Source organism: Acanthisitta chloris, unplaced genomic scaffold (genome assembly GCF_000695815.1).
Source record: "Acanthisitta chloris isolate BGI_N310 unplaced genomic scaffold, ASM69581v1 scaffold13940, whole genome shotgun sequence".
In the NCBI taxonomy this organism is placed as follows: domain Eukaryota; kingdom Metazoa; phylum Chordata; class Aves; order Passeriformes; family Acanthisittidae; genus Acanthisitta; species Acanthisitta chloris.
Window position 1 is genome coordinate 579 of NW_008653422.1, and position 25,440 is coordinate 26,018.

Genomic DNA, 25,440 nt, shown 5'->3' on the forward strand with positions numbered 1-25,440 from the left:
GAAGTTCACATACTGTCAACTGAGCGCAGTATGAGTTTTATATCCTATTAAATTTGATCTTGTCTATGGTATCAGTGGCTCTGTTTTCTCCACAGAAACAGGTATGTAAATTACTGCTTGGACACAACAGCCACAGAGACAAAGCATTCTAGTTCTGTAAACAGGGCTCCTGACATTACAGATGTATGGCATGAAAAGAACACACCTCTGTCAACGCATGCCATGTAAAATGATTAGCAACACCTTGCACAAATGACTTTGAAAAAATTTTATAAATTAAGGAGAACAGCCATCCGTAGTCATGATTTTTCTTATGCCAATTCTTTTTATACAAACACAGTTACTTAAAATAATTAATCACTACATTCCACGAAGATAATTAAAGTAATAAGTTTGCTGCACCCTCAGGAATTGCATAACAAATGCGAAAGAAACAAACGTCCTTTATATCCATAAAAAGCATGTAGAATGTCTTGCAACAAAAAAACTGCTGAGAAATGAATAAAGGTCATATCTGAAATCCACGAAAATGAAAAAAGAAAAACAAGAAGGAAGTGATAACTATTGAGCTATGCCCACACAACTCTCGATTAAGAAGTAAATCATGAGCTTGACTGACGGAATTCAAATTTAAAATTTTAATTTGTCAGCGTGTGTGTGTATACACATGCTTATATTGAGTGAAAAATCACCAGTGCCTCTCCATTGGGTATTGCCATACCCAGAATGCAGGTACCTCAGCACAGCAGGCTGGCCTGGACTGCACAAGATAGCCATGCTCACTGCGTAGAAAGTGAAGAGGCCAAGGTGCTACCAAAGGTGATTCAGTGAGCTGCATGGTGTTTGAGCAGTCCAGAGCAAGCAAACATGAAATCCCACATGTACTTAAATGTTTGGCCTTGTTCTTTTCATCTTCCTCTTTACACCCCTCAAGCATCACTTCTCTGGGCAGGCAAGGAGCTAACACAGGGGCCATGCTGGGCAGGGGACAGAGGTCACCATTCCTTCCCCAAATGGGCAGATTCAGCCCCATGGTCTCAAGGCAGGACTCTATATCCCACCCCACACTGTGGGGGTGTCCCACTGCTGGGGAGCACAAGGCTTTGTGCCTCTCCTCCAGTGTGCACAGCTAAGAAGAAAAAGTCTTGGAGGAGAACATCAGCAAGTAAGAGGGAATAAAGGCGTCAGGTTAGTCCTCAGGCAATTGGTCAAAAGATACCTGGAATATAGGTGTTTAACTCAGATTTCTAACATGAATTTGGTTTGTGAATATACTCACATTTCCCTGGTCTCAACCAAACACCTTAGCCACTAGTTTGTTACATAAAAAGGGGAGGGTGGGAGTGGGAGGATGACAATATTTTCCAGGAAAAGTGGCTGCATGTGTTACTCATGCCTAACAGATGGGGCTCCTGGGAGGGATAAGGCAGAAAGGAGAGAAGTGTCTGCTGCTCTGCCTGGCGCTCCCGTCTGGGCTCTGCTGAATGGGAGCTGTGGGGTGAGGTGCTGCAGGAAAACAGGGTTTTCCTCTTCCTGCCTGCTGGGGATCAGTTTAGGCTTTTAATGCACATACACTTCCAAGTGGTATTGACAGATCCAATGTCATGTTTGGAAACGGCAGCATAACTAAGATCTATTTATAATAGACCAACTTCTCCTGAAATGCAACACTGTAATTATGTGAAAATTTAAAATATATAGTGTCATTTAAAAATACTAAATAGCACATGAAAATATCTACTTCCTCCCCTATTTCTCTGGGCTAGCAAAACAATAGCATTCAGGGAATGATGCTTCTTATGCCAAGTTTAAACCAGAAGTAGATTTTAATGGTCTGTGAATGGAAAAGATTAAAATCAGCAGAGTGCAGCAGAAACATGGATGGATCAGTACTGCACAGGGGAGAGCTGCACTGAGATGGCTGCACCAGGCAGAACTCCAGCAGCTCCAGAAGGTGCCGTGCATAGCATAGTGCTGCTCCCATCATTAAGGTCCCCTACACTCTGTTAGCAAGTAATTGGCATAGTAAGACTGGGCAAAGAAGCAGTCTAACATTTATTTTGCCTAGGGGACCAAGCAAGGGTCTCTGCATAGTTCAGAATGGGTATCATCATGTCAGGCTGGCACTAAACCTGGGTATTTCTGCACCATAACTCAGTGCAGTGCTAGAGGCTTTTACAGCTCTAGCCCATACATAGGCACAAAGTGTTCCCTAGGCCTGTTGTTTTATTCAGAACAAACATAAGTAAAAATGCTCAGCCTTTCTCTCAGATAGGATGTGGAACTTCTCCACTGCTGGCTATTCAAGTCCTCCTGCTGATGGTGTGCCACTCACAAAACATTTGCGTGTTCACTGAGTGGGAGAGATACTGACTCTGCAGCCTGATGCTGAGAGTGGGAGGCAGAACACATGGATTCCAGCTCCTTCTCCAGGGACAGTTTAATTATTATGAAAAGTGTGTTAAGACTCAGTAGGACCAACGAACAATCATCCTAAAGGTGACCCCAGCCCTGTCATGGCACTGGAAATTATGAGTTTATGCCTTCATCAGCAGCAAACAGAAGTGAACCCAAACTTCTTTGCATTCTGGTTAAACAACCCAAACCCTTAGTCTTGGATAAAATGAGGATATCAACTTTTCATCAGTTCCATGAACCCAGGAGAAAGAAAAAACCTGGATCAATTCAACCTACAGTGTGAATAGTTTTACAGGAAGCAAACTCTACTCTTAAACAAACAGCTAACTGGCTAAAAATATTTCATTCACCTGTCCAAGTATCTTGGTTATTATTCAGATATCTGTAACCTTAAAAATTATTCTAACACAGTGCTATATTGCTTTGTCCCTAGCACATGTTTTGTTTCAGAATCATTATAAATCACATATATTTCTGTGCAGTATCATGAGAAAATATAGGGGCATGTTGCTGAGAGTTACCTCTAATTTACAGAAATGACAAAATTTCCCCCCATATATCCTTTGAAAACACACAGGAAATTTCATAAAAATGCTTTGGTAATACTGTATCAAAAACTTATTTGCAAGTTAGAATATTGGAAAGTTAGTACCAAACTTCTAATGCACAATTACCTAAAGAATTCATGAGGGAAACTCTGACCTTAGATGTTAAGAAAATCAAGGCTGGCCCAGCAGGATAAAAGAGCATTTTGGGACATGTGAGACTGAAAAACTGTAACAGGTTCAGGAACCTCATGCTACTCACTCCCCGTCTGTGTGCAAAAGGAAGTGTAGCTACATCCTTATGAAAACCCAAAAGCTCTTAGCTGATATATTTCAGCATTCTGGCTCAAGGCAGGTTCAGGTTTCACAGATTAACATAGCTGAAGATTTAATGCCTGAAATTGAGAGTTATGGACATTTGACCCAACTATCTTGAAAATAAAATTCTAGAGGGACAATCAGGATTTTCCATAACACAATGAACACCTTTTTTATTTTCTTTGAACTATATTAGATACTTGACACTTTGGAAAGGAAATACACTCTTGGGTGAATCCAAATTTTGCATTCCTTTTCCATGGCCCATATAAGTAATGAAGGATTTTTATGAGGCCTAGCTAGCACTCTTTTAAGTTCATCTTTGATTTATAGTTGTATAGTTGGAGAAGCATTTAGTTGAACCTCATCATATACAACAACTGTCACTAAATTACCAAACATGGAGAATATGTAATAACATTATCATATATGTATATATTATGTATATACATCTGTATACCCATAAACGCATACATATAAAACAAATAAATTGTTACCATAGTTTCAAGCATTCAACTGACTTTTCACACAAGAAGAAAATTAAGACACAAGGCTGCAATTTGCACCAGTAATCCACTACTCTTACTTCACACATTTAAGTTTCATTTTCAGAAGGTTAAACTTTGGGATATCAGCCTGACAATGGGAATGGGAGCTCCATACATTTCCTAGAGATAACTCTCCAAAGGAGGCACTCAATGCACATGCAAACTGGGTGCATGGAGTGCCTGACAGGTGACTGCATAAGCACACAGAAAGCAAAGAAAGGGATTCCCAGGCATGTGACCACGATCAACTTACCATACACATGATGACACATTTGACATCAACATTCAAACGTGTGTTACAATATGCAGATTAGGTGCACACACCTTGGAAATACACAGTGGAATACCTAATCTTTAGCATTTACTTGTCAATGTTGACTTTCTTTTTAGAATCACTTGAAAATAAATAAAGAAAACCAGCAAGGTTTTCTAAAATAAATACTTAGCAATGCAGTACAGGATTGGCTTTTGTCAGTGAGCCAGTTGTGAGAAACACACGATGATTCTGTGAGGTACAATAAAGCACTGAACACAAAACAGCAGGAAAAGTAATTTGCAAGCTTGTATACATACCTAAAACATCTGGAAAGGGAGAGCATTAATGAAGCAAAGAATGGAAAAAGCCAAGACAATCAGGTTTTGTACAAAGCATACAGCATGAGGTAAGGTTATAACAAGTGTAACATACACAGAAAAAGGTTTGGGTTCTTTTGACAAAGAAATGCAGCCAAAGCACAAAGCTACAGCAGTTTCATGGCATGTGTCCACATAAAAATTTAGCTAACTCAATTGGGACTGATTTTCAGAGGGTGAATGAGGTTTAACCATGTACTGTACCTTCTTGGAGAAAGAAGTCTGCTCAAAATCACAGATTTCTTCTAGGTTTTTAAAGAAATCAATCACTTGCCCTTTCCTTAAATTTCATCCTAGCATTTCAGGTTAAACATGTAACAGTATTGACAAACAAACATTTCTCTTTATATACAAACCAGACTTTCATATAGGAAAGGAATAAGACTGTACTGTCCTCCTAAATCTTTACAAGCCAGACATTATTTTTATAAAATTCTTGAATATATTAATTTTATAGTAGATATTCAGTGGTAGTATTGGTTTCCAATGAGTCAAATCCCAAGTCTATTTTTAACTGATTCCATTACAAAAGCAAACTGTCAGTCGATAGGTATGTGTAGCATTAAGCTGATTGAGACTCCCCTAGAATTCTGTAAATCCAGTTCCTCGTGGCTATTCCTACTCCTGATTACCATGCTGTTTGTCTGTGCTTCTTTGAAATTAATTCTGGGGTAGCTATTAAATCAGTTCCAAATAATGGCACTCGCTCCACTGTTTCCTGTGCTATGCACAATTATGAAAAAAATGCACAATTTCATAAACCTATATTGGGTGAAAAAGTAAGAGCTGTCAAAGAGAGGTTCACTCACTGCCCAGGAAAGAAGTATTTGGCATGAATACATCAAGCACATTACTTTTGTACTATAGTAACTAATTGATAGAACATTTATTAAAATAATACTTTAAAACCAACAATGTATTTTCAGAAGTCTAAGAAATAGCCTTCTCTGCTGCAGTTACCACTGCTGCTCACAACTGTGAGCAGAACTGAGGGCTAAACCAGTGGTGTGGTTTAGCTGCATGAGGTGGGTGAGTAAAGGAATAGCTTCCTGGTGCAGCTGGAAGGAGGGAGGGATTTGGATCAACATAAAGATGTGTTGGGGAGCAATATTTGCTACAATGAAAAAACACTTTTAAATACCAGATGTAGGAATAAACTTCATTGTTAAAATGGCCCAGTTGCTCTATCTAATATTTCTCAAGATACTTCAAAATTATTTCATAAATCATTTAATTTTTTGAACAATTATAAGTAACTGAAACCTGATATATAACAGGAAATCTTGGTTAATAATAACAGGCATGTTACAAAACCCAGAGAGACATATCTATCTATCACATATTTACAGATATATATATAACCTCTGTCATCTTTTCAGTGTCTCCAGCTGAGACTGTCAGAACTTCCATTTTGAAACACTATCAAAAATGTACCTTGACACAAAGTAAAGATGTTGATGCTCTCAAGGGCAAGGTTCTACATGAGATAGAGGTGTGGAAGACTGGGCAGAATTTAATTTTTATAGATCTTTTTTCACTGTAAATTTTTGTGATAGCTGCTTTTTAGATACATGAGAACGTTTTAGCCCAAGGAATAGATGATATGTGTTTCACTGCTGCATATATTTGTGCAGTATTGCAAAAATTGCACACACTTTGATCATCAGGTTGGGAAAATCATCATGATTCAGTTTGTTCAGTGACTGGGTGACCTCCATCCTTATTACCAATTTTCAGTTCTATTCAAAACAAGTGACACTTTGTCTTTTCATTAGATTGCTAAACAGACTTTAGTGACAAGATTGAAATTCACATAGAATAATACTTTGTGTGTAAAGATATTCATTGTGTTGTTACAATACACTGCATTTTAGTATATGAAAACACTCACTTGGAAGCTATCAGACTACTTGCAAGCAAAAATTCACAGCCTCCAAGCAGCTGAAAGCAAAGGTTTTAATTTTCAAGAAAGGGAAGTTAAACTTTTTAAGGCAGAGAAGCTTATTCTAAGAAGGACAACTACATTAGGCCAATGTTAAATATTGAGTCATGGCATAGATGTAGTCAGAATTTTTTTATCATAAAACTGATAAAGAATCCATCTAATAGAATGAATGAAACATGTTTCCTGTTACACAAAATTTTACAAGTTTTCAAGATACAATGGCATGTGCTGGGGAAAACCAGCTCTCTCAAAGGCTGTCGAGAAACCTGTAACGTCGTAAAGGTGATCAGAGTACTCACCTATGATCTAGCAAGTTCTGCCTTTTTTTTGAGCAGGACTAGATAGAGGAGTCATGTCCTGTGTCTCAGCTGAGAGCTCTAATTTTAGAATCATAGAATGGTTTGGGTTGGAAGGGACCTTAAAGATCATCTAGCTCCAACGCCACTGCCATGAGCAGAGACACCTTCCACTAGACTCCTTGGCTGGCTCCAGATGTCTCTACACAGGGAATGCACCAGCAGGAGCAGCAGCAGCAGAGACTTGGATATAATACACCTTGTGCTCGAGGAAAGGCTAAGGTCAGTCTGGAATTAGGACTCCCAAGTGACCACCTTTTCCTCTTTGCTCTAAGGACACCTTGGAATGACAAGCTCCACTGCAGTCACCTCTACTGTAGATGGTAACATTTAGCTACAACTTTCCAGCTAAGCCTGTTTTTCTTTCTGGCTAATAAATGTTTAATTGTTTATATAACTGGACAAACATCAGTACAAAATGACTCATGTAAGATGACATATATATTCTATGAACTTAGCTATACAGTTTTTAGAAACATCTCCTCTTTTGCATCATTCTTTTTGCGTACCAACCTCAAGATTAGTTTAAACTGATATAAAATTCATAAAATTTTTCAGACCTCATATCAGTAGCTATCACTACTAGCAATCTTATCAAAGATAATGCATAAAGCAAAGATAAAGCATGATATCAATAATATCCATAAAATTTCAAGTATTTGGAAACTCTCACTTATATTTAACCAGAAGAACATGTCTTCAGATTTTATTTACCTTATGGATGGCTACTTCTACCCAAACAAAAAAACATGGAAACTGAGCATAAGCAGGATAAACCAAAATCAGGACTATATGAAGTTTACCTGGTAATGATTTTAAAATGATGTCTAATACCAGGATTTCTGAATTATGGGAATTGTGATATTCTCATAGCAGAGAGAAGGCTATTTTTAGCTTACACCTATGAATTCAGAGCAGTATACTTTACAGGCAGTTTGTAGATAGCATCATTCCAGGTACTTACCTAAGCTTGATCTTGTGTTCGATCGCTCGATTATCGCGTGCTTACTGGGGTTGTTCAGTACTGAGCGTTTGGCAAGCGAGATGTCTGCTGTGACTCGTGTGATTGATATACTGCAGAAATAAAGGCAGTAGAATGGAACAGAATGTTATTTGTCTTTCAGAGATGTGGGGAGAATTCTCATTGAACACTAGAAGATGGCTAAGACTACAGGAAAAAACTTTCTTCTCAGCAGCACAGTATGATTTGTGTAATGTGAACAGAGAAAAAACTTCATCTAATACTGCTACAAGAACTATTGATAAGACAACCCCCTTCTAAACAGTCCCCAAATGCAGTATGACCTTTGCCTGCAAAGCCACACGTGCCTGGGGAGAGGGAAGGCACAGGGAGGTCAGAGATGTGCTGCAGAAGATGGGATGTCCCTGGGATCTCTCGGCCTGATGAGGTTAGTGTCTGCACCAGGATCCCCAGTATGAACAGACTGGTTTCTCCTTTCCCTGATTTCTTCAACAGTCCTGACTGACAACCTGGCTTACTTTAGCCATATGTATGAGACATATGGAGATATGCAGAACCAAATGCTAAAGGTAGCAGGGAAACCAGTAACTCTTCTTTTTTTGCTTGTTTTACTAGCATGTGTTTTTTGACAGAGTGCAGGAGTTACATGTAATTTTCCAGAAAGATGCAGCAATATGCTGGCCACCTAACAATGGGAACTGTAATACAGAGAAGCATGTACTTGAAAACTCTGGGCTGAGTATCTGGCAGGCTCAGTTTTGTGTTTATGAGAAAAGATGAGCCAAGAAAGAAGTGGTTACTTTCAGTTGTTTGCACTGACCTGCTGCATAACCTTCTGCATATTCTTCTTCCTAGCAAAACAGTTACTTTGGTTTGTTTTGCTTTACAGGGTCAAAATGCACCCTTGATTTCCCTTTCAAACTCTCTGGTCTAACAAGGCTTAGGGGTCACATTTTTCCAGTGCTGAGAGTTAAGTCAGACTGATGATATTCCCTTGTTCTTCCTTCTAGAATTTTGTTTGCAATTTAAAAGGAGGAAATGGATTTGCTAAGAACAGGGAGGGCTCCTTTCTAGCAAGCACTTTCAGATGCTGTTCATCTAAAATTTAATCCAACAGATCATTTCCCAAGAGCTCAACATGTGTATACTCTTATTTAAAACCCAAAAAATGTAACAAAGCCAGAAGTTAATACAGAAAAACAGAATTATTTGCACAACACTGATTAGCAGCATAATTTTGGAAATTTAGACATGATTTAACTTAAGCTAAAAACATAACCAAAGATTGTGTTTTCTGGCACAGCTCCTCACAGATAATGCCATTTGTTTTAAGATGAAATCCAACATGCACACTGGGGTACTCACTAGTTATCTTTATTTACTAATGGATGAACACTGTAAACTTTTGCATTTTGGGTTTTTTTTGTTTGTTTTGATTTGGATTTTTTCCCTGCCAGTCTTCCTTCCTACATGCAAAATATTTGCCTTTTTTAAATGCAATTATGATATATTGAACAAAGCTGGACTTATCAGACTATTTTCTGTGTCTATGAAAAATGCTATTTTTCACTTTAAGATCTTTTAACATCTTTCTAGGTTCATTTTAATGTCCTCTGAGATATGTCACACCAGGAAGACCATTCTGCTCTCAAAACAGAGGGTATCTGGGTTCATGTAGTGAAACAATTGCAGTGAGACTGGGGCAGCAGTGTGGCTGCTGGAAGCAGTAGCATCAATCTAAGAACCTCCTGCACAAATTCCTTCAGGACCCTGAGCACCAACTCAGAGTGCTACTGAAGTTTGAGGCTCTTCAAATCTACCACTATAGACATCAAATATATTGAGAGTATTTGTGGATTCACCTTGCCACAATAGGATCTACAACTAAAAATCAGATACACTCTAAAATGCTTCAAGATGCAGTAAGTCTTTTCTGCTTGTAACAATCACTGGTTTGTTAACTTCCAATTCTATAGGTACATACCAAGATTTGACAACCCTGATGTAAAGTGGTTAGGTATCAGCATTATTATTCTGACTGAGAAAATCCAACATCTTAAACCACAGTGTCTTGTATTGAAAAGAGCTGAAGCTATTGACAGAAAACCTTCAGCTCCCTCGTGAAGGTTTTGACAGCACCAGGGCAGAGAGAATAGTGTTACTGATCTGTCTACTTCCAAACTAAATAGAACATTCCTTGAAGTTACAGACATTATAATAAGACCTTCCTGTTTTCTCAAATTCTCCCTCTCCCTCCCCTCCCCAAAGTCAATCCATTAGCACATATGACTCTGGAGCTTGATCCAGTAGCAATACAATCATGTGTGGAGAATGCACCTGATGTCTCTGCTCCATGGGCCTGTGATGTTTGAGATACAGATCATGCCATTACTTTCAGAGACAGATTATCCTTTGACATCTGTACTAGAGTAACATCCGAAGGCTCAAACACAAATCAGATTGGATCTTGCCTGGTACAGCCTAAGAATGCTGAGATCAGAGCCCAGTGAGTGCAGCCTGTCTCCTACCAAGGGAGGCTTTATTTTAGCAGGGTGGAGTACTGCTCCACCTCCTCACCCCAGTCCTTTTGGGCCTTCCCACTATTGGGCCCAGAACTGCTGTTAGAGCAAGCTCATATCTTGAGGGATCAGAAGTTTGACAATCACTCGAAAAATACTTAAAATAATTTTTTAAAGGACACATTTATTAACTGTCTAGATAAATATCTAGCAATTTGGAGTGTGAATGTCACAGTCATCAAGAAGAAGACAACCTTTTTAATGCTCTCAACAGATATACACCCCTGAACACTTCCCACTGCCACACAGCCCCTGCATGCTCTGCCAGGGGAACTTCCATTCCACACTAGAGTCCACTGATCAAGGAATTAGCTGCCATTCCTATTCTTCTACAGTGCCATTATTTCTAAAAAACTCGGTAGTCCCTAAACAGAGCCTGAATTCTAGTATATTTGCATTGCAAAGTACTTACCGCCCTTCGAATCTATGTTTTAAAAAATCAAATAATGCTTTTTGCATCATATCTGTTACCTAGGAGCAAACAAACAACAAATTAACAATCATATAGGAAACTCATAATACTTGATGCTAATAATATTACATAATAAAGCTGACAGTAAATCTTAAATCTGAACAACAGGAGTGGAATGCAATTTGGTCTTAGTCTCAATTCTGACATGAAGTAAAATACAAATAAGCAGCTATTTAGCAGGAGTAAAAACTGTCTAGATATGTGCCTATGATACAAATTATGTTATTCAGCTTAACCACCTTTGAATATTCAAATACAAATAAAGTACAGCATTTTGGCAAAAAGAAAACCATTCACAACAATCATTTACCTCATATCCCTTCAGAGAAGGCCCCACTAAAACTACTGGTCGCATAGAAGGCACTACATCATAGGGAGGGATGTGCTCTGTCTGCAAAACACAAAAACGTTTTCATCATCACAGCACCTAGACAAAGTGTTCTACACTGCTTACAATACTAGGAACTCTGAATTTCCAGGGATGTCACCAACACAGGAATCTCAAAGTCATTATGTCTTCCCAAAAAATGGTAGTACAAGATAAGGACACGAGGTTCTTTAGAAAAATCTTTTCTTTTAGGTTTTCCTACTGTTTTTACATTTGCTCTGGATAGCTACAAAACTGTTATTCTGGGACATTCACATGCTCTGCTGCATAACTCCCAACTGGTACATTGAAAAGGTAATTTCCAACATTTAATGGTTTGAAATGATTGACTTGTAGAGCTGTGGCATCTGTTTCCAACCAAAATGTTATGTGGGAAACTATGAGAGAGAAAGAAACCCCCAAAACCAAACGGGAAAAACACAGCACCTCTTTTTTTTTTATGTTCAGATCTGCCCATTGCTTGACAAAACATTGTGACATCACTGCAAATTCCCAGGGATAGCACCTCTTTTTTTTTAATGTTCAGATCTGCCCATTGCTTGTGACATCACTGCAAATTCCCAGGGGAGCACTCATAGTCTGACTTCTACATTTGTATCAGCAATTCAATTGCAAGTGAAATGAAAAAAAAAAGACTGATCAAGTTAGTATTTCTAGAAAATTTTCATAAACAGAGCTTGGGATAGCAATTCTTCCACTTTGGGAAGCTCCTCTCACCACCCAAGAATGGATTCTGTTAGTATGGTATTTACCAAAGTACTTACTGATGTATCATGCACAATTTCTAAAAAGCATTTTAAAATACAAAGCTTGCCTCCTTCCAAAGATTGCAGAAATTTTATATTGTTATCAAATACAATATAAACAAATTGAACTGTTGGGTTTGGGTTTTTTCTTCTTTAATAAATGGCTACTCATTATATATCAGCAAGAATGGGTCTTATCAGAAAGAGGTTTTTGTTCTTAAGGGAGGTTTTGGTTTATCTTTGTCTTGGGGAAAAAAACCTGACTGAAACCCAAACCCAGAAATGTGTGGGTGATATGGAGAAAAGGAATGCTGGATCTGTTTTTCAAATGCTTACATAGTACAAATACATCAGTCAAGATCACAGAATACAGACTTTGTTCATTATTCCAGTACTAAATGTATCCCAAGGTGTTTCACAATAGCATCAAAATAAGTATATACATTCCAAAACACAAACCCACAAAGACAGACATTAATACAGTGACAGCACACAATGCTACACAAGCAGCAGTCTAAAGCAGTCTCAAACAGAAAATATTTTTGTGAATGTTCTTTCATGTATCTTGGCTTTTGTCACCTGTAGTTTCACCAGATAATTAGTAACAGAAGAATGACTACCAGTGGCCAAGGCATCATAAGCATGTGAAATACATTCATTTTACACAGTACAGAATCTGACTCGACACCTTTCAAAGCAAAACCCTGCAATTAAGCTGTGCCAGGATCAAAATACAGTCCTCCACTCTGCTAACATTATTGCTAAGTGTATTAGAGACAGATTCAAAGAAAACTTCATTACAGATGTGTACATGCTTATAGCATGAGCATTCTGATGCAACAGATCTTTGATTAATGTGGCTGGCTCAACTCAAGGCATTCATGCTAGAAGTTAACCAACTACTTGAAAATTAGGGCAAGCACAGAAATTACCTTATTTGATGGAATATGGGGTATTTTTAAAATCTTTTCTGTCGAAACAGGCATTTTTTTTCTCTGCTCTTTACAGCTTGAAATAATGAAGCTGTCAGCAGAAAATTGAGGAAAAGTTATCTAATGGAAGCACTAAAGTTCTTTAATTTAACATTAGGGAATCTAAGATTTTTTAAGAGACTGGCACTGAGCTATACAACTTTTATTGCAGATTCAAGTTCAAATATGAACTCAGAATAAAAACCAGCAGTTTTGACAATATAGCTTTTGCTCAGTGGTTTGACAGCCTAGATTACTTTGGGATGCCCATCCAGTACTTACTGTAAATGTCAGTATTACAAACTCCAGTATAACCAGTAATGATAATGATATGGAAGAAAAGAGGCACCACAGAGGGGAAGAAAGAATTGGGACTAACCACTGTGCAGGTCTGAGGTAGTTGGTCTAAGAAGCTGCACCTTCAAAAGATGCTTATGCAGACAGTATCCAATTCCTGTCAACATGTATTATTTTTCTTTGTCATTTTTATCTGGTTATAAATATGATTAAGTAAGAAATTATTCAGAAGCAAGCAAGTGTTGTCCATTTCCACAGTGGGCTTAACAGACCCTATTGAAGCCAGTGGTGGTGACTTCAGAAAAGAGAAGTATTCAGCATTCTTTAAAAGAGTTCAAGCAGGAAAGAGAGACAGAAACAAAGTTCTGTTTACTAAACATGAGAGCATTGACAGCAGGGCCAACACTCTCACTTGGCACTGTTTATTAGCACTGTAAGAGTCCTGTAGATTTACCTACAGTTACTTACAGATTTAAGTGAGTGGTTAAAAACAAACATAAGTGCTATGAGGACTAAAGATTTTAAACCAAAAAATGCAGAAATATGGTATTTCAATGCATAGTTTGGCTGGTACCTAATGTCTTGCTAACTTATTCCAGCAAAGATCCCAGAAATGTGTTGGAACTTGCTGTAACAGGATGCCAATTGCATAATTCTGTAGTTATCTGGGTTATCTGTAGAGAGACACTGGCTCTCCTGGGAACCACCAGTACCATTTCCAATAGCAGAGATACTAAAAAAGTCTGACTGATGGATGGCAAGAACATGTGGCTGATAATTTATACATGACAACAGGAAAAACTCAAAGTAAATTGTCAAAACAAGTCTGAGGTTTTCTGTTGGTCTTGTGCATCTGCAGATTTTGCACCTAATGAATTAGAAGCTGAAATACTGGCTAAATTAAAAAACAACGATTTTGACTATTGGTTTTCTAAGTACAAACTGGGTATCTGCTAGATTCCACTAATGATTTCAATAGACCAATTAATGAAGAAAAAAAAACAACTTGAGAAAGGTATAGGAAGAATAAACATGCACTAGAGAGGTGCATTATATTGATTTCCAAGAAATAATTTTCCCAAACTTTAGGCTGCCTTTTAAGTGTGTCCTATTATTCCATCAAAAAGGGTAAGTACTGTAGCAGTTTCACAGATGCACTGCACTTTTGCCTATTTTCTTCTACTGAATCTGCTAACAGCTCAACACATCTCTTCAGCCTTAATTCTAGAACAGCTGCATTGTTAATGTGGACTAACAATGCTAATGATGCCAGTGGCAGGATAAACACAGGCAATGTCAATATAAACTTACCGATTTCTGCTTCTGCTTAGCTACAGCAGCATGGAAAAGAAACAAAGAACAACAAAGCATGCATGTTATTGGCTTGTCAAAGGACGCAGACAGTTAACAGGACTGGAAATGTGACGCAGTGCAGGTGAGCAGGTGGACAGATGGCAGCTTGGAAGTCCATGTTACCTTCTTAAAGAAGGGCATTCTTTTCTCTTTGGAGTGGGGTGATGTTACACTGTTTGCACTGGGTTTGGGGGAGCGATGGTTTGCTGGAATATCATTTTCTTCTGCATCTAAGCCAGTAGCATCTATGTCTATAGCTATATACAGACAAACAATTCAGAATTATCAGATGACAGGGAAGGTAAAGATAGGTTAAAAAGGAAATAACAGGTAAAGAGAAATAAAACTGTCCAGAGGAATAAATAAATTAATAAAAATTAAAAATCAACCACGAGAACAAAAAGAACAATAAAACAAAGGGGAAAATTTATAGGTGCAGTACACTAGGATTAGAAGACAGAAGGCAATCTGTAACAGCTATTGTAACATTTACAAAACAGACCAATGGCCAAATTTGTTGTTTTTACACCAGTGTAAATCCAAAGTAATTCACTGGAAGAGGTAAGACTTTCATCAGTGTAAACATACAGAAATTGGTCAATAACACTGGAATTATTTTATAGCAATAAACACTGATTCAAAATGGGCCTCATTGACTGAAATTTGAAATGTCACTAGTGTGTCTATAGGAAATGGAGAAACAGGAGAAAAATAACTTCTGAAGACAAAATAGCCTGATAGTGGAACCATAAGATCTATTTTTATCTCAGAGTGGACTACAATTGGCATTTTTAACTGCTGTAACTAAAAATGCACAGTATGCGTAAGATACACTTATCACCAGTAACAAAGCCAGATCTACTAACATGAAACACTAAAATGTATGGGTAGTAGAAGAGGGGAAATTTATTCCAGCTGGCTCAGAGACATGGATCCTGTTGTAAAGAGTGAGGATGTAGGCAGGGCAAAATGGAAGTGAATACAATAAACCACTGCTGTTCAAACTCTACCCCAAAAGTATATACATCAAACAAAGCTTATACTATAAATATGAATTATTTACCCTCTTTAGCAAGTAAGGAATAACAGTTTAAACAAAACTCATCACAGACTCAGAGATAAATACATTTTCAAAATGCAAAGCCATGTTATCCTGAATGCTGTGTCCAACCTGCCAACTACACCTGAAACAAAACAGAACCAAATGAAAGCTTTCTGCTTTACAATGATCAATCTCAATCATAAGTAGTGATTTAGGTTAGCCTTCAGAAAACAGGAAGATGCACAAAAGTGGTCCACAAAGCTGCTGTACATCACCCCAGTGTGTGAAGATCTTCCCCCCCTCTTACTGCACTCCGGTAACACGTGCGTGTCTTGCCGCACCATTGTCGAACTGAATCTAACCCTAACTGCATCTGTAAGCAGAATCATTTGCATTGACTTTATCCAAACCCTTAATTAATCATTGCAAACTATTATGAAACCATCTTAGTGACCTGCTTTCATCTGCTTGATGAGTGGGACATCAACTAATACAGTTGCATGTGCTATTAAATTATGTAACAGAGAAATATTTCTGCTGAGCCTACGTGCGGCCACTGATTTAAGAGACACTTGAGGCAGTGATCCCTTTTGATCTAATAAACTACATTTTCCCATTTGAATTATCCACACATCTAACACCTCGATGCTTGACACTCTCTGAGTTCCTGTGCCTTTGAGCCTGCCCTGCCAGGAACGCCGGTGAGGAGATGTGCATCCTGTTTCTACAATCCTGCTCCTAAAAACAGCCACAGAAATCACGTAACATTTTCTTCTAGCAACACTGTTCCTTCATCCTCTTCACGAGTATAAAAAGAACATATTATCTTTTCTTGAATACAGGCCAGCACAGATGCTGTAAATCACTCATAATAAGGCATATTAAAACTCCTTCGGTTCTATGTTCAACTAAAATTGTCAGTAAAGAAAAATCAGGGTTGTTAAGCTTTTCCTGTAAAAAAGAAATGCAGCATTTGATCAGCTAGATATCAATATCTCCTTTTTTCATTCTCAGTCTTCACACTACATAAAAGCTTCTGTGATGCTTCTTTTAGTTCACTGGGTATTTTTCAAAGTAATTTTCACCATTATCCTCACACAGTTTGGTGGTCCACAAGGACTGTATGGATTGATCACTATACCAATAGAATATTGATTATTTAAATAGATATGAGCCTCCTTTTCATTTGTCTTTCACTGTGTCTTCATCTTGTTTGTGGGCTTGGTTTGGTCTGGTTTCCCTGTGGCACTGCTTTATGTTGAAAAAAACCCCCAGCCCTGACTCAAAGTCAAAAAATTAAAGTAACTTATTCGCTTAATATGTCTTCAACTCATTAAATAATTTATGCATTTGTAATTGATTATACATTCAAAAGTGTCTGGGAATAATAATTGAATTTTACTTCAAAGTCACTTGTGTTCTTTGTTAGTCAGAAACTATGCCTCTTTCACCTTTCGTGGGATGTGTTAAGGAAAAAAAATCTAGACTTAAAATCTTTAAGATCAGAGAATAATCTAACGTGCACTATTCATAAATACTTTCCAAACCTTCAATGTAACTGAACGAAATTGATCACATTTCCTTCTTTCTTCAGAAAACCATGTTTCTGAAAACTGCTGTCTGAAGAAATGGTTCAATGCAATGAAGATTCCAGGATGGCTTGCAATCAGTCAGCTGCTCACCTCGGTGTGCTATCTGTTTTCATATTTCTAAATTCTGTGCCACATTCTGGAAATTCCAAGTGGGTTTGGATACAAAATAGTATTACAGCATTTCCGATGCTCTAACTATAAAACTACAACATAGGTCAATGGATAATTTTACTGAAAAAAGGCAACTGTTGAAAAAGTTGACTATAGTAGTAAATGTGACAGTTTAAAGCCATCATAAAATAGAAGATTAAGGTGTGTTCTACACAGTAGTGATGGACACATATTAGTAAATTTTGAAAAAAATAAAATAAAAAAAGCTAACAAGTGAAACTGAAGTGGAATTTTGAAAAACAAACTGCAATTGTAGTAAAGTTGGGTGCTACAAACAAATTCATGGTTTCACAGAAGAGACAAATATATTTTCCAATTAATTTAATCAAACGATGCTACTACTATCACATGATTGAATTTCTCTGTCTCTCTCTTAACATCCATGAAAATACTCTAAATTCTTCAGGTTCATTTTAAGATGCTTGCTCTGTAGACCAGGCTCCATATAAATAAGAATGATTGGAAAATACATGTAGTACATGTACACTACATCTAGCAGACAAGGCACTAGCAACAGTCACTAACATTGTCTGCCTTCAGGTATTAGAAACATACATGAGAAGTGAAAACATCCAGCAATGCAGCAGCTGAATTCAGGAGAATTATTTTTTTGTGATTTTCTTCTCTGCTATGCTTTTTTCAAGGAGCTAATGTCAGCTTCCTCCACCAACTTGCCATGTATTTGCTTCAAACCTCTTGAATCCAACCTGACTAAAGTTAAATCTATCTATTAATGCTTTAAGTAAAAAACAGTATTTGTGAAAAATTTGTCAAAGCAGGCAAGAAATAGCCAGTATCCTAGAATTATGTGAAGCACATCCTCATGATTAGAATTGTGAAACTAAAAGTTCCTGATGTTTTAAAATAATGCCTTTCCTGATGCTACTGCAGAAACTTCTCAGGAACTTTTATCTTCATTGCTGCTTTTTTCTCGTGCACCAGAAAGTATTTACTGGTCAGTAGGAGTGCTCAAACCAGACCAAACCTTTATCCAATTTATTATGTCTTTGCTATAAAACTCCAAAGTAAAAGCAGAGGGAATTTTGTGCATTAACAGCTCCATCACTGCCTGAACTTGCTGGCATTGACACCGTTACTTCAAACCTCCTCAAACCAGCCTTAGATGGTTATGGAACAACAAGATTTTACCTATGAACTACAGGGAATAAGAAAAAAACAGGACTAAATGTGTATCAATTTTAACAGATTAGGGTCACGATTTTGTAAACCAAAGGGCTCATGACCTACTCACCAGATGATGGAGGCGTCGATTTTCTGGAACTAGGAACGATGTCACCCAAACTGGATGAAGAATTTCCTCCTGATTTACTGGAGTAAAGTAACAAATTAGTTTGAAGTTCATAGCTTCCTTGGCATTTACACTAGTTTATTTATTACCTGCCTTCTAAGTGAGGTGTTAGCTGTAAGACAAACAGGATTTCTGGCAGTGGAATAAAATATGCATCTCACATAAAATGTGTGTACATTTTGAGGACTGAGGATCTCCAAGCATCAATCATCCTCCTTGTGCTGCTATGCAATTCATTCTGTGGCTCTCACTACATCATGACTTTAATGCAATCCAGTTACTAATGTGGCTACTGGTATATAATGGTTATTAGTGCTACCCATTATTAAGAGCAATTCTTAAGCCAGTGAGCGCATCTCTCTCCTTTAACTGAAAACTTATTGATAAACCCCCAATGAAGATGAAACTGTATGTCTATCATCTTTTCAATTTAATCAAAGTATATATTCTTTTCCTTTCTCAATGCAGGGTAGCACTTAGGAAAGAAAATAAAAGTCTCTCAAACAAAGTTAAAGCAGTCTAGGGTTTTGTCAAGTTCTGCTTCGTGAAAACCTATCCAAGTTGTGAAAACCAAACAATACTTTTAGTCGTTTTATTTCAGTCACCATAATGAGAAAAGCTCTGAAAAGAATATAAGAAATGCCATTTCACTCCTCAAATAATTCATGTGATAATACTAGTTTCCACTTTCCCTATCTTAAAATATTAATAAGCACCAAGTTAATGCATTTGTGGTGTAGGACAATGCTATCTTCAGTGAGAAGTTCTGGAGAATGGAAGGATTTGGAAAGGGACTGAATCACTGGGACAGATCTGGCTGTATCAAAGTGCCATAGAGGAATCAGGAAACTGGCATCCTCCTGCTGAGGACAGCACACTCACGGGAAAGGCATTTCACAGCTGGCAAATGCAGCTGAGCACTGCAGCATCATGGTGTCCTCAAACACTGCTGCCCTTGCTACTGAGTTAGGAAAGCGTTTCTGGCTTCCCAAATGATTCCTAGCACAATTCCATGTCTATCTTGCTCAGATATGCTGGAAATATTTGTTTCCTATATGCCCAAAGGAAAACAAGTGGTATTTGCTCCCACATCTGTTAACGTTTACTGTAAAACTACTTTATTAAGAATTCTACAGTAAAGATGACATTATTACCATCTTGCAGTACTGTTCAATACATCTAGATACTGCATCTTTTTTCTTATGCAATGATGGCTTCAGTCAGAGATAACAAATGACTTGACATGAAACTTCCATCATAAAATTGGAGTATTCTTAAAAGCTGTATTTATAGGCAATGAATTTGATAAGACCATTTTTGCCCTAGGAGCTAACTAACAGGCACTGGCTTCATCTTACAAATCAATTAATCTTAACATTTTCTCTAATTCCTAAAATGAGCTTTGAAAGTGTTTAGAAACTGCAAGATCACACACACACAAAAAACAACGTGACAAATGCCACAGGATTTAGATAGAACAATTTTTAAGCCAAAAATTGTGCTTGCACATAGTAAATGCACTGACTGCAATGCATATTAGCAAATATTTTACGAAAACAAAAGGGAACCATTGCCATTGTAGGTCACCACATATCACCAATCTAAATATCTACTTTCTCGCTCAAACAGCAATGACAAGAATTAGATTATGCATTAGTAATATAAAAGCATTATATATTCTACAATAATATATAATTAATTATATATTACTGTCTTAATTGATACAAGATGTTTGTAGCTGCTATTTACAATAATTAAGCATACATATAAGAGATACACAGCATTAATTTCCAAGTTGTGTCACAGACAATGCTACTGTTTTTAATGATTTCTTGTTATTACCTGGAGTAGAATTTTCCTTGTTTTGCCTTTTGTTCATGCTGCAGCCTCATGTTTTCTAGTTTGACTGGGCTTGGTATGAATCCTATTTCACAGCCTTCTTTTACCAATCGTCCTATCCACCAGTCATTATTAAATTTCTACAGATTAAAAAGAAAAGAAAAAAAGTGACATACTAAGAAATTGCTTGATCTGGGATCATTTTGTTATTAGCTTTAATTTGCAGCTATGTCAATTTTTGTAATTCTTCCCTGCAGTTAATTGCTGTGCTATGTTATTACGGCAATGAAGAATTGTGGTAATATTCAGAAATACATTAAAATAATTATTTCTTTCAAATTATTAAAATCCACAGTGCTTAAGCAGAAACCTTCATTCACAGACTTCATGTTCCTTCCTGGCTTTTATTTCCATCCATTTCACCATCTTTATTTTATCTTGCTTCACAGTCTTTTCCCCTCATACATGAGAGCTATTTTTATTCTCCTTTCATGTTTCTCCTTGGTAGACACTAGAGGCTTCTGATCTACTCTTACCAGCTGCTACAATTTTCATGGCTCTGTAATTTTTCTTATTCCATTTTATTTAGTTTTCATTTTAATTAAAAAAATGCTACTTCTCAAATTCTCCCACTTCTCCAAATTCACTACAATCACCTGAAATATGACCAAATTCTGCTGCTTGTACGTGCTCTGCTGCAGATAGCTCATGCGATCTGCATCTTAAACTCTGATAGATCCACAGGGAATGGATATATTTGGATAACTAAAAGCCCTTACAATTATACAAATCCACAAGATAGTCCAATTAACTGACTTTCAGCTATATGAAATATGAGGTAATGACTAATTCAAAACATTTATTCATATACTTGTGGAGGATGTTGTTTGTTTTGCAGAGGTCTGTAGAGCAAAACTATTTGCTTTTCCCATTATTATTTATTCCTCAGTTTGGGATGAGAATAGGTCACTCATATATGGCCCTACATGCAATACCCTTGGCATTCCATGGGAATAACTACCACCAAATATGGATTTGGGATAATTTAGATTATTTATGAAACTATAAGAAAACACCTGAATGTGAAGTTGCCTCCTTGAATCTGAAGCTGTTAATGTAGACATTATGGTGCATATTTAATTATTTAATAAGTGTCTTTACCAAGTGTATAGTTAGGAACAAAAGATGTAAAATGTGTGGGCTCCCATGAAAAGGAATTAATTTTACCATGAATACACTGTTGGTGGATCATTGATACACAGCCTAAATTGCAGTATTATCTTTCATTTTGGCAACTATAGAAACCCTGTGATGCTTGAAACCAACTGTAAGGTATTTAGCTAGCAAAAAATAAAGATTAAAATAAAAGCACTTTTAAGCTCATAAAATATAAGGAGCTCTATAATATTCATCCAACAGGATGCCTTTATGAGTAAGAATACCAGCATTTAATAGGGAGCTAATCTGGAATAGAAGTTTCTCAAAGCTGTATTAGACTGAAGCATATTACTAAAATTATAACCTCTCATTGCAAAATGCTAAGTAAATCATTAACTTGGTAAAAGGAAGAGATAAATTATTTAAAAATTACAATCTGATAAGCCACTATCTTTTTATGCTGTCCTACAGCATAAGATTACTAAGCAACAACATTAATTTTATTAGAAGTGTTAAGAATGCTAAATCCATAAGATTTTTTTCTTTCATACAAAAATAAAAGCACGTGGAATTCACTTCTGCAAAGTCTCAAAGCTAAATGCTGTGTCAGTATATGAAATGCTGTGTCAGTATAAGATGCTTCGGTAAGTAAATAATACCACACATACTCCTTTCTAATTTTAAAAAGCAATGGTGGAAATCTTGGTAGCGAGGTGTCCAGCTCTCGAGGTGCTGGCTGCTTTGGATGATTTTATGTAATTCAGCTGTGCTTAGAGTGCCAAGCAAAACACAAACATGAATTAAACACAAAGCGAAATTATGACCATGCATTAAAGCCTCAAAAGACTCAGAAGTGACTATGATGCAGCACACGTTTCTTGGTGCAGGAAGGAATCCTTCATCTTCATGTGTACTGAGTTGTAATGAATATAACCTAATAATGCAAATAAATTTCCCTCATACTCAGTCACTGCAGTACTTTTCACCATTGTTCATGTTTTGAACTGAGGTTTTTCTTGTTTGAGCCCTCCCAGCAGCACAAATTGGAGAACAGACCTTGCAAACAAGAGAACAGCATTGGTCCAGTATTGATCCATGCAGGCAAAAGTTATCAGAGTTTAACTTAGATTTAACTTATAAAATATAAACCAATACTGCATTTTATAGTAAAATATGGGGGTGATTCTGCCTTTAATCTGCATAAATAATTAAAGTTTGAACATTCCAGATCTCCCAGCATTAACTCTAGGGAGCACCAAAGGAAGGAACAATAAGGAACAGTGTCTGGTGGGACACAGAGCCCTGGAGAGTGAGTGGAAGCTGGAGGGGCAGGACACAGCTGTGCAGGGAAAGGCTCAGGACACCCTCCTGAGGAGGTTCAGCCCACCCAGACACAACAGCTGTGGCCAAATGCAGGACCACTGAGTCCAAGCTGAAGTCTGAGTCCTTGCAGAACTCTTCCCACCTCTCCATTGAGTGATGCCCCTGGCTCAGGCACAGTGTCCCTTCCACAACACACCTCCTGCCTAGCACTGCTAGACAGCCAACCTTCCTTGACAGTTTAGATAGAAAACCAGGTGTTTTTAAAGGCAATTAGCACAGCATGCCTCTGCCAGTATAGCTGAAGCTGCAAGAACATTTTAATCTACTTTTCCGTCCCTCAGTGCTACATGGAACCACAGACAGTGTAACAACTCAGCTGTGCTAAACTTCCTTTCAAGGCATTTCTGGACATCCAGGAAAGTTCAGGAAACTCTTCCTCCTTTTCTCCCATGTATATGTGCATCTGTGACTAAGTTGTGCTGTGAGGAAAAAGGCATAAACTTTCACAAAAAACTGCCAACACTGTGTTTCTGGTTCCTATGGAAACAGAGGAAACACTTGATGTAAAATCTGAGATTACCACCTTATTTGACCTGCAATGCTGAATAGCCAGATATAGATTTTTTTAAAGCTATAAATAAGTGATTTTTACTAGAGAAGAAACTTCATTGATTTGACTGTAAGGAATTTGTACCATTGCTTCTACAAGAACAACATTTGAAAGAACACACAATTTCTTACAGTTACCTTGTTTACATAACATTTGTAAGGTGCTTTGACAACATGAAGTGTTTATCAACATTATGAAAGAGTAGCTCTATTACTCAAATATATCCTTAAAGAGAAATTCGCTTATGCCTCCGGTTTTACTTACTTCTTTAACGTGAAGAAAATCTTTAGCCTCAAATGAGATGGCCATGCCTGGGACTGGAACATCGTCATCATGAGCTGCACTGTACCCAACATTTGTCCGAACTGCAAATGCAACAGGTTTTGACTGAAAAAGAAAAGATAAACAGCATGAAAATTTCCCTTGCGAATACATACGTATGTACAAACATAGACACAGAAGATGATTTCTGTAAGTTATCCTTTTAAAATCATAAAAATTACAGAGAGCTCTCAAAGCATTCATGCAAAACATAATGCAGAATCATGTTTACCAACATCCATTATTTAGTATCAACACATTTCATAAAATGAAGACTCTTGGTAGGTGACTGAGCTCTGAATTAATCTGAGATAAGTCAGATGAGTAATTAGAAATCACAATCCAGTTGGCAATCCATATAATATGCTCAGCTTGAACTTCTGCTGCAAGTTCTGTGCTTGGGGTTGCCCTAAGATGTACAGTTCTCAGAGCCACAAAACCTCCAGCTCCAGGGACACTGAGGCTACAAAAGGCACACCAAGGGGAGCATGGAGTGCATCAACATTGCTCCCTCCACACCTTTCTCATCTGGCTCACCCATGGTTGTGGGCTCCTCAGCCTCAACCACATGCTGCCACTAGGATTAGGGTTAGATTTATGGCTCCAAGACCCACAAAGACTACAGCTCAGCTCCAGGGACACTGGGGCTGCTAAAAGCATTGCAAGGGGAGCGTGGCACTGCTCCTTCCACACCTTTCTCATCTGGGCTGCACACAGTGCTGGGGATCTCAGTCCCAGTCCCAAGCTGTCATTAGGACTAGGGTTCTGAGAGCCACAAAGCCTCCAGCTCCAGGGACACGGGCTGAAAAAGGCACACCAAGGGGAGCATGGCACTGCACCACATTGCTCCCTCCACACCTTTCTCATCTGGGCCCCATGTGGAGGTCACCTCAGCAATATCCTAAGGCTGCCATTACTGTAGCCTGCTCAGCCTCAGCCCCAAGCAGTGTTCAGGGAAATTACAGATTTGGAGAAAAGGCAGCTGCCACTGACCCCTAAGCAAGTCAGCTCACTGCAAGCCATTCCAAGAGTAGACAAGTGTGCCTTAAGTTCATCATGTCATTACCAAATAACAGCTAGAGAGATTTGCTCATTCCTATAATTCACTCTACAATTTATATTACTAGCTGACATCAGTGAGTTAGAGGATTTTCCCAAGTTTTGTTTTCAAGAAGCAGTTGCAGGGAGAGTCAGTGACCCTTCTGGCCCCACCTCTGCCTTCCCCTCCAGCACAGCTTCTCCTTACAAGCACCACCAGTGCTGAACACCTTTCTGCATGTAGAATGAAGCAGGTAATAAAAGCTGCCACACAGCTCAACCCAGACTATAGCTACTCAACCAGAAAACAGGAAAACAACATTTATTCTGCTTTATTCTGTGCCAAGCAGCACCTTGAGCTTGCCCTCTCAACAGAATATCACACCAGGGACCCATCACTGTCCTACCCCAGGGAAAACTTTTAGCCCACCCCAAAATCCTCCATACTGCTCTTATTGTCTAGTCTGATGTTCTTATACATTGCAG

The 25,440-nt window shown here is 37.9% G+C and overlaps 1 protein-coding gene across 1 annotated transcript; it reads right to left on the minus strand.

The window, feature by feature from the left end:
• Positions 1-7,727: 7,727 nt before the first annotated feature.
• LOC103808235 (voltage-dependent L-type calcium channel subunit beta-2) lies at positions 7,728-23,982 on the minus strand (the record flags this gene model as incomplete). Its single annotated transcript, XM_009081009.1, has 7 exons — positions 7,728-7,837; positions 10,737-10,795; positions 11,107-11,187; positions 14,675-14,808; positions 18,609-18,685; positions 20,508-20,644; positions 23,860-23,982. Coding segments are annotated over 7 exons (721 nt in total), but the record flags the coding sequence as incomplete, so codon positions are not given.
• Positions 23,983-25,440: the final 1,458 nt, after the last annotated feature.